At 49.1% G+C, this 9797-nt stretch overlaps 1 protein-coding gene across 1 annotated transcript; it reads right to left on the reverse strand.

Moving 5' to 3' along the window:
* Nucleotides 1-251: 251 nt before the first annotated feature.
* On the reverse strand, nucleotides 252-2454 carry alkal2a (ALK and LTK ligand 2a). Its single transcript, XM_015947351.3, has 5 exons — nucleotides 2124-2454; nucleotides 1950-1994; nucleotides 1784-1861; nucleotides 1628-1703; nucleotides 252-1028 (listed from the first exon to the last, which is right to left on the reverse strand). The coding sequence occupies exons 1-4, from the start codon at nucleotides 2404-2406 to the stop codon at nucleotides 1642-1644; spliced, it is 468 nt and encodes a 155-aa protein (XP_015802837.1). The 5' UTR covers nucleotides 2407-2454; the 3' UTR covers nucleotides 252-1028; nucleotides 1628-1641.
* Nucleotides 2455-9797: the final 7343 nt, after the last annotated feature.

A 9797-nucleotide genomic window follows, 5' to 3' on the forward strand; every position in this document is an offset into this window, starting at 1 on the left:
ATGTTTGAACTCAAATTTAGAAAGTGTTCCCAATTCTGCAAAACCACCCCATCTATTTCTAATTAAATAGGGTAAAAAACACATTTGCTGTGTTGGAATTTGACCTTTTTTTCACAGCCCTGTCTGAAGCAACAGTGGGAAAGTTCACCGGATCTGCAGTCCTGGGACCTGTTCCAGTCATGTGGTGATTCCTCACTTCAAGATGGGAATGCAGCATAAAATACTGCACAAAGCAATGGAACAGAGTCGTGTTTGTAACAATCTCATAATTTATTTAAATATATTTAATTTTTTAAATATATTTATACACTTTTATGTAACACCCTTTTGCTATAGCCATGTTTGTTTGTGGTAGTGAGGTGGAGTCTTCCTATGCTTGCATTTACAATATGTACACCATCCTCCTGGTTTAACAGAGCATGGCCTATGTTTTATGTATCATGGAGATAAAATACATAAACATAGGCTTTCCCATGCTGCTGCACCCAAGATTAGTCTGCCCACAGCGTGTGATTCGTTAAGATCAAGATGCACAAAGATGCAACAATGATGACTGTTCATTCTGAAAAGCAAGTGGCACCATGTGATGTCACTGGGTCCGTGAGAACTTCTTTGGATCTTAGTGGTAGAAGGGTCAAAGTCACCCTAAAACACTCAAACAGGGCAAGCATATTGTAAAAGGCACGTCATTCTTTTCCCACATCTTTTTTGGATCCAGTCAAGGGGTAATAAACAAAAAAAAAAACACCCCTTTGTTTATCTTTGATCTCTTGTCCACTCGCCACTTCCACCATCGTTTTCCAGGTCTGGGTATTCGTTTGCTTCCATGTGGGGACGGCTAACCCTCCAGGCCCAGCCAAGGTGGTGATTGGCAGCGATTTTCTCCTCAGCAGAAGGAACCCAAGTGAGGGACAAAACTGACCCAATCAGGCTGGTTAGATTTAGGTTTCCCTCTCACTGTCCAAGGCACTTTTTACCCAAAGCAACGTTGTTTTTTTTTTTCTGGAGCGCTCGTGTTTGGTTTCAACCTGCAGCAGAAGAGAGGAGGGGAGATTTTCAGCGCAGTATTTAACTTGGCAAAACCAGACAGAATCAAAAAGGTGGATTTGCAACAGAAAGGGCCATGTGTGTTTGTGTTGACACAGGAAGCAAATAGCTCAGTGTCACCAGAACAGCAGGAGCTACACTGATCACTCACGTTTTATGATGTCCTGATTTAGCATCACATATAAGCAACACAAGTTTCACTGCACAAAAAAATGTAACTGAGTAAAAGGGTAAAATGAAACGTTTGGCTACTGCAAGACTTTATTAAGGTATGAGCTGACTGTGTGTGAGTGACGGGTGAGAGAGAGCATCGACGTAATTTGGGGGGGGGGGGGGGGGGCAGGGGGGCATGTCCCCCCACTTTTTCCAAAGTCAAGTTTTGACCCCTGCACTTTTTTACCATCCAAAAACAATATTACGCTATATGAAATTGACACTGGTTGAGCTCTAGGACCAAGCAGAAAACAACTGTTTGTGTTGAAGCCTGTTTCCTATTAGAGCATACTGTAAAGATACCCCCCACCCCGTGTCCCCCCCACTTTCAAAGTGAAAATTACGTCCATGGGTGAGAGGCATCTACCTTGTGTGTATCTGCTACCCTTTGCACTGCCGGCTGCTGGCTAGCTGTTTGAGAAGCCGTACACATCTTTTGAGGTCTGCAAGAGAAAAGAAAAACACAAGAGTGAGTCCCTTCTTTCCACTGCTTGTGGATGCAGTTATCCTCATCACAGCTTACATGCAGGTATCGTGCAGTCTCTGGTGTGGTGATACATTTTGTAGGCATCTGTTGGGCACAAGCTGAAGTCAAGGGGACCTGAGAGAAAGAAAAAAGGAAATGTTGATTCCAGATTTTGCATGCAACAGCACTTGTTATTTGGGTCTTTGGTGAACGAAGGTCTTACCTGTTAAAATTTCGATTATTTTCTGCTTCATCTTTTGATCTAAAACTGTCAAAGGAGGCGAGGAAGAGGGGAATTGTCACATTTTGCATCTTTTAGAAATAAAAGGCTTTAGAAAGCATCATCTGCAGATAAATATGAAACATCCCCCTGCAGAATCCCGCCCTTCAGACTCACCGACAGCCTGTTTCACTCTCTCCGTTCTGCCACGGAAACCCCTCAGCTGCACCGACGATCTCCCAGCCCGTGACGTTAATGGGGCTTCCGTTCTGAAGGTGCCAAGGCGTCCCCGTCTCTCCTCCACGTGCCTCACAATCCCCCCCACGCGCTTCAGGTTCCGAGGCGCGTTCCGGCCGTGCGCTCTCGTCGCCGGAGAGGGCGCGCTCTCGCCGCAGTGCTCGCTCAGGACGCACACCAGTAGCAGCAGTCCCATCAAGACGCGCTTGCGCTGTTCGCTCATAGCTCCCGTTTTTAGAGAGGGCAAAAAAAAAAAAAAAAAAAAAAAAAATTAAAAATAGAAAAAATGTGATTTATTTTTCTTCAGGACACCTGCGGGACAGATCAAAGGAGAATGTAAACATAATTGTTTACATCGCTTTCACAGATTAGAACCCCCTAACTGATCAACAAAAACAGCATGAAATAGATCTAGTCTCTCTTTTAAAATTATTATTTAAAATATTTTAATTCGTTGTTTCCCACGGGGCTTTTTTATTTTCATTACTTGAAACCCTTATTTAATCAGACCCATTTGCATTCTTTCAAGTTTTGTCGCTAAACATTTTAACTTCAAATCAATATTTTTGCCAATAAAGTTCATTTGTTTAACTTTTTTCCCCCAAGATAAACAATAAAACTAGAAAACCCGCAGCAATGATCTGCGAAAAGAAATGTTTTGTAAGGTAGACAAGTCCACACTGCTTTTACCTTTTATCAGTCCTCAGATGTGGTGACCGCGTTATGCGTCCAGCAAAAATAAAACTTTTATTCAGAGTTCTTGTCTGGCTCCAAACATGTCCTCCTGAAGTCTACATGGACGAAGAAGCTTCTGAGTCTGGGATCATCCTCCAAACACCGGCATGAGCGCAAAGAGAGAGTGCGCAAAACAAAAACCCAGGCTGAAATGATTCGTCGCTCTCTTGTGCGTCCTCGCAGAAGTTGCGGATCAGCTCCTCTTCTGTGAAGCTCGCTTTTTATTCAGCCTGTCCGACGTGCTGACGGGTCCCTTGAGAGTTACTTTCCACACTATCTGTGATAATTATAGGACGCATTACCGACGCACCTGAGAAGGAAAGTTACCGCGAGTTCAGCGACCATCACTTGAACGTGGTGTGAAGTTTTCTGAGCCTCCCCCTCCTCTTCGTCACTCCATTTATCTGCGCGATGCGCAGTTACAGGAAGCGTCTTCCTCCACTAATACTTCCACTGAAATTTCCAATCAGCTCAGTGCGCACAGCGCAGAGACGTGCGTCTTAGTGGTAATGCTCCCATATCATCCTCCTTGTGATCCTACTAACCTCATTTGGAGCCATTGTGCGCTGCGCATCCATCACGGAAATTGAAACCCAATTATGCACCTTTTAGGGTAGGATTCTTTGAAAATTAATTCTTCAAAAACAACAACTAGCCTGTTAATTCTTGTCAGAGCAGCAGCAGTAGATGCAGCCTGTGGGGATTAGTTTAGTCTGCTGAAGTTGGAACAACCTTTCTTTAAGTATGGGCGTGCAAGTGTCTCCTAACTACCCCCACCACCCTTATAGAAGAATAAAAAAGAAAAATCTCACTGACTTGTGAAGCTTTACTGATGAAAATGGAGTGGGGGGATGCTCGTTCACATTCTGCAGATCTTCAATAGCAGAGTTCAGCCATTCTTCATGAATCTTTATGAAACCAACCTAAATATTTTGTGCATACTTTTCTATTTTTGTTCTAATCGGATTAATGCGGGCTATTTGCGGTCGGAGCCTGGTGGTTTCCGCTGCTTGGCTGAGTCCTGTGGCCGTGCGTAAAAGTCAACCCTTTGGTGCTGAAAGGACAGCGCGCACCCTGTTCACTCATAAACCTCCTGCCTGATGTCATTCTGCTTTGAGCATTAGGATGAGTAACATTTACAAAGAAAGTGAGGTCAAAGGGTTCCTGCTTTCTCTTGTGATTCACACCATCACTGGTTCTGCACGCGTTCTTTAGAAATCATGACTAAAACGGAGCAGATATGAGGATAAATGTTTAGACAAATGTCTGATCCCTAAATGAATCAGGTGTATCACAAGTGATTGGTGACATTTTTGCTAAATTGGCCATGTTGCAAATAATTTTCATTTTTAAAACTTATTTTTGCAGTGATCGAATCATAACTGAGATGGTTCAGTGTCAGCAGGGGGCGTCATTCTGCAGTCATCTCTGGATTTGTGCATTCTCACCTTACAGCAGCACATCATGTTGGCTGAATTTGACTCATGATATATTTCCATACAATGGATAATCAAAGATGTTCTTGGATTACACCACGAGATCTATCTGCTGAGTGGATCTGCCGAACACCCTCCTGACATCTGATCCACGCATTCATGTTAAATATTTAAGGTGGAAAATATAGGAGATGACAAAAAAGGGGAACAACTGAAAATAGACAAAAATGACATCCTTGTCATGAGAAACTGAGTTTTGAGCAGACCCAAATGCAGAAAATGAAAAGAAATAACATTCTCGTGCCAAATCAAACAAAAAACTGGAGCAACCATTATGCACTATATGAGGAGCAAATCGGTAGTGAGAAGGCCAGAGCACGGGTTTGACCCTTTTTTACTTTCATGGTGAGGAGGATGGCTGCTTATACTGAGCCAGGATCCTTTGGAGGATTCTTCCTGTTAAAAGGGAGTATTCCTCTCCACTGTCGCTGCATGCTTGCTTAGTATGAGGATTGCTGTGAAGTCTAAGGCCCTGTCCACACGTAGCCGGGGATCTGCCAAAACGTAGCTATTTTTCTACGTTTTGGCCTGTCATCCACACGGAAACTGATTTTTTTCACACGAAAACGGATCTTTTTAAAAACTCCGGCCAAAGTGAAGATCTGCGTTTTCTCCGTTTTGGGTGTCTGCGTGTGGACAGACAAAACCGGAGTTTTAAGGTCTGCAACGTCAATTTCCGCGACAAAAAAATGCTGACATCACGTGTGCAACCTGTGTTTACACTAGTCGACAGCATGGATGCCCTCAGAGCTGTGCTCGCTTTATCGATTGTCCAAGCGCTTTTTGCTTGTTTGTTTTTGCAAGCGGAATTACTGCTTCTTGCGGAAGACCACAGACGAAGGACGAGGTTAAGAACGGGGGAAGTACTGCCACCTACAGGTCTGGCATGTCCTTAACAACGTATTTATCCGGGTACGTGTGGACAGAGTATTTTTTTAAACGAGGTGGTGTGGATGCAAGTTTTTGGAGGGGCGGATATTCGTTTTTAAAAACCCCGGCTACGTGTGGACTAGGCCTAAGACACTAGTCAGTGACTCGATGCAACCTGCTGGGTTCCTTACAGGAAACTTTTTAGTGATTGGCTTAATGAACTGACCTGTATTGGAAAGTAAACTTTGTGGAGTGCCTTGAAATGACTTCTGTCGTGATTTTGTGTTATATAAATAAACTGAATTGAATTTGATTGAATCATTACCTTAATTGTCATTCATCAAAGAAACATCTCTGAGGTTCTGGTCCGTATTGATAAAACAGCATCACACAACTGTATCCAGGATGAGAATCTCCCATTCCATCAGATCCTAAAGGTTCTGGACTGGATTGAGATGGTGTCTGTGGAGGCTGTTGGACTCCGGTGAGCTTGGACAAGGACTATAACAAGAAAAAAGAATAGAGGAAGGAACAAAACAAGACCAGTGGCCAAAACAGTCAAGGTTTTACCTTTCTCTAAGCTAAATGAGAAAAAGAGAAAAGCTCTGACTCCAAGATTTGTTTTTTTTTCTCCAGTTTTTTGTTTTTCATTGCTGCAGGAAACGTTTGGAAGCCATGCTTTTTGATCTTATCAGATATCTGGTGTTACATAATTGCAGCAATGATCACATGTGGATTTACAAACAACTGTTTTGCTCCCTTCAGTAAAAAGTAAACTTCTCACATGTGATGCTCTGATCTGCTAACCAGCGACGCATTCATGTGGTGGTAAATCACACGTTGCCAACGCAGCTTCTGAGTGAAAGTGTTTTTTTTTTTCAGGATTTTGATTGTCTCATTTTTCTATCAAGCTCTTCTATCATTTCTTTTTGGAGAAACAAGTTTGAATACTTATAGGAGAATGTGAGTGGCTTTCCAAGATCGTGATTATTTGTTGTCCAAGTTGAAATTTGACTCCTTAAAGGTGTGGAACCAAAATGTTCTGCTATTTTGACAATACAAGGATAAGAACATACTGAGAATCATAATCTTTCCATTCATCCATTTTTATTCGCTTAGCTGAGGTCAGGTTGTGGGGGCAGCAGCCGAAGCAGGAAAACCTAGACTTCTCTCTCTTCAGCCACTTGGGCCAGCTCCTCCGGAGGAGCCCTAACGTGTTCCTGTCATGATCCGCCCCGGCCTCCCTGACTGTGTCTCTGTCAGACTCGAAGACTGGGTTCGGGAGTAAGAGCTTTTATTATACTGATGGTGGGCTGAAAGCGGTGCTGGCAAGGCTGACGGATGAGGTCTGAGGAGGAAAGGTGGAGGTTTAGCTGTAGTAGCTTTGGAAATACTCTGGTCATGGATCACGGTGGAACGATGACTAAGTGAAGAGCCGGTGTAGCATCTTCCATATATAGACATGGATTGACGCAGGTGCAACGTGGAGGGAATCCCCGCGAGGGGCATGCTGGGTAATGTGGTCCAAGACGGAAGGCGGTCAGCTGGGAGAGCCCGGCCTGGGGGCTTGGACTCTGACAGGACCCCCCGGTCCAGGGACGGGTCCAGAAGTCCCCGGGCCACCTCGGTGGGCCCAGAAGTCCGAGATGAGGGCAGGGTCCAAGATGGAGCGGGCCGGCTCCCAGGAGCGTTCCTCGGGACCGTAGTCTGCCCAATCTACGAGGTACTGCCAGCACCGACCCCGGCGGCGAGCGTCCAGAATGCGCCGGACTGTGTAGATGGGCTCACCGTCGAGGAAGCGGGCCGGCGGAGGTGCTGGAGCCTGAGGTGGCAGGAGGGGGGATTCCACGTAAGGCTTGAGCCGGGAGGTGTGGAAGGTAGGATGGACGCGAAGGCTTGTAGGCAGCCGCAGCCGGTACGTGACCGGGTTGATGACCTCCTGCACGGGGTAGGGCCCGAGGAACCGGGGAGCGAGCTTCCTGGAACCGGCGCGGACCCGGAGGCCTGCCGTGGACACCCAGACCTTGTCCCCTGGAGCATAGGAGGGACCCGGGCGTTGCCTGCGGAGGTGTTGGTGTGAGTAACGGGCGTTGGCCCGGGTAATGGAGGCCCGCGCCTTGATCCATGCATTCTTGCAGCGCCTCACCAGGGATTGAGCGGCTGGCACCGCGACTTCGGGTTCCTGGTGGGCGAAGACTGGAGGCTGGTAGCCATAGCAGACCTCGAAAGGGGACATCTGAGTGGCTGAGGAGGTGTGGAGATTATGAGACAGCTCCGCCCAGAGGAGGTACTTAGGCCACTGCGAGGGCTGGGCCGAGACAAAGCAGCGGAGGTACCGGCCCAACTGTTGGTTCGCCCGCTCCGATTGACCGTTGGTCTGTGGGTGGTAGCCCGAAGACAGGCTGACAGAAGCTCGCACTAGCTGGCAGAAGGCTTTCCAGAAACGGGCCGTGAACTGGGGACCACGATCTGAGACCACGTCGACCGGTAATCCGTGGAGATGCACCACATTCTCCAGAAACAGTTCTGCAGTGCGTCGGGCCGAGGGAAGGCCCGGGAGGGCGATGAAGTGAACAGCTTTGGAAAACCGGTCAGTGACCGTTAGGATGGTGTCGAGGTCGTTGACCGGCGGGAGACCTGTGACAAAGTCCAGCCCCACATGGGACCAGGGGCGGCTGGGCACCGGAAGAGGTCTGAGGGTGCCAACCGAAGCCTGGGTGGATGCCTTAGAGCGGGCGCAGACATCACAGGCGCTCGTGAATTCCTTAACGTCCCTCTCCATACGTGGCCACCAGAGAGCCCGTTTCAAGAACTTGAGAGTACGAGAGAAGCCCGCGTGACCAGACAGGCGTGATGAGTGGGCCCAGGCCAACGCCTCACTGCGACAGGCCGCGGGGACGTAGAGCCGACTGGCGGGGGTCTCTGGCGGCGCTGGGTCATCCCGGAGGGCGTTTTGGATGGCCTCCTCCAACGGCCACCCAAGTTGGGCCACGAAACGGTGCTCCGGGAGGATGGGCGCCGGCTCGGACGTGGGCGCTGAATGTGTGAACTGGCGGGAGAGGGCGTCCGCCTTCTGGTTTTTAGTCCCGGGGCGATAGGCGAGATGGAACTCGTAGGGTTCGAAGAAGAGGGCCCAGCGAGCCTGGCGAGGATTTAGCTGCTTGGCGGACCGGATGTGGCTTAGGTTCTGGTGGGCAGTCCAGATGGTGAACGGCTGAGTGGTGCCCAGAAGCCACTGCCTCCATTCCTCCAACGCCCATTTTATGGCCAGCAGCTCGCGATCCCCTATGCCGTACTTCTGCTGGGTGGTGGAAAACTTCCTGGAGAAGTAGGCGCAGGGATGTAGCCTGTCATCTGGGCCGCCTTGGGACAGGATGGCGCCGGCGCCGACATCCGAAGCGTCAACCTCTACCACAAAAGGGACTGCCTGATCCGGATGGCGCAGGATAGGAGCCGATGTGAAACGAGCGACTAGGTAGTGGAAGGCCCGAACGGCATCTGGGGTGAGCCGGAACGGTTGACCAGGAGGGCTGGGTCGGGTGAGAGAGGTGAGAGGCGCCACAATGGTGCTAAAGTCTTTGATAAATCGACGGTAAAAGTTGCAGAAACCCAGAAAACTCTGCAGTTGCTTCAGGCTGGTTGGTAGGGGCCAGTCCTTCACCTCCTGGACTTTCTGAGGGGCCATAGTTAGACCTTGATCCGAAATCAGGTAGCCCAGGAATGAAACGGACCGCTGGTGGAAGGAGCACTTCTCGGGCTTACAGAACAGGTTGTTGTCCAGGAGCCGGGTCAGGACAGCGCGAACATGGTGGTGGTGTTCGGCCTCTGACTTCGAGTAGATCAGAATGTCATCCAGGTAGGCAAACACCCACCGTCCCAACATGTCACGGAGGACATCATTGATGAAGCGTTGGAAAACGGCGGGGCTATTGCATAGTCCGAAGGGCATGACCTGGTACTCCCAGTGACCGGTGGGGGTGATGAACGCCGTCTTCCACTCGTCTCCAGCTTTGATACGGACCAGGTTGTAGGCGCTCCGGAGGTCCAGCTTGGTGAAAATTCGCGCCTGGGAGATGGCATCCAGGGCGGATGTGAGGAGCGGCAGAGGATGGAGATCTCTGACTGTGATCTTGTTCAGTCCTCTGTAATCTATACAGGGGCGGAGATCACCCTCCTTTTTCCTCACAAAGAAGAAGCCTGCGGCACCTGGGGACGACGAGGGTCGGATGAAACCCTGCTGGAGGGCCTGGTCAATATATTCCTTCATGGCTCTGGACTCGGCGGGAGAGAGAGAAAAAAGGCGCCCCCGGGGTGGACTGGTTCCTGGTTGCAGCTTGATTTCCATGTTGTACGGGCGGTGAGGCGGCAGTGTGGTGGTGCGCCGCTTGTCGAACACCGCAGCCAGGTCCCGGTAGGGCAGTGGCAGATTGGGCGGTGTTGGGCCAGGGTCACCGGCCGGGCAGTCTGGCATGGATGGAGGAGGAGAGAGGTGGGCCTGGCACTGGGTCCCCCA

This window comes from Nothobranchius furzeri, chromosome 2 (genome assembly GCF_043380555.1).
Source record: "Nothobranchius furzeri strain GRZ-AD chromosome 2, NfurGRZ-RIMD1, whole genome shotgun sequence".
NCBI classification, from domain to species: domain Eukaryota; kingdom Metazoa; phylum Chordata; class Actinopteri; order Cyprinodontiformes; family Nothobranchiidae; genus Nothobranchius; species Nothobranchius furzeri.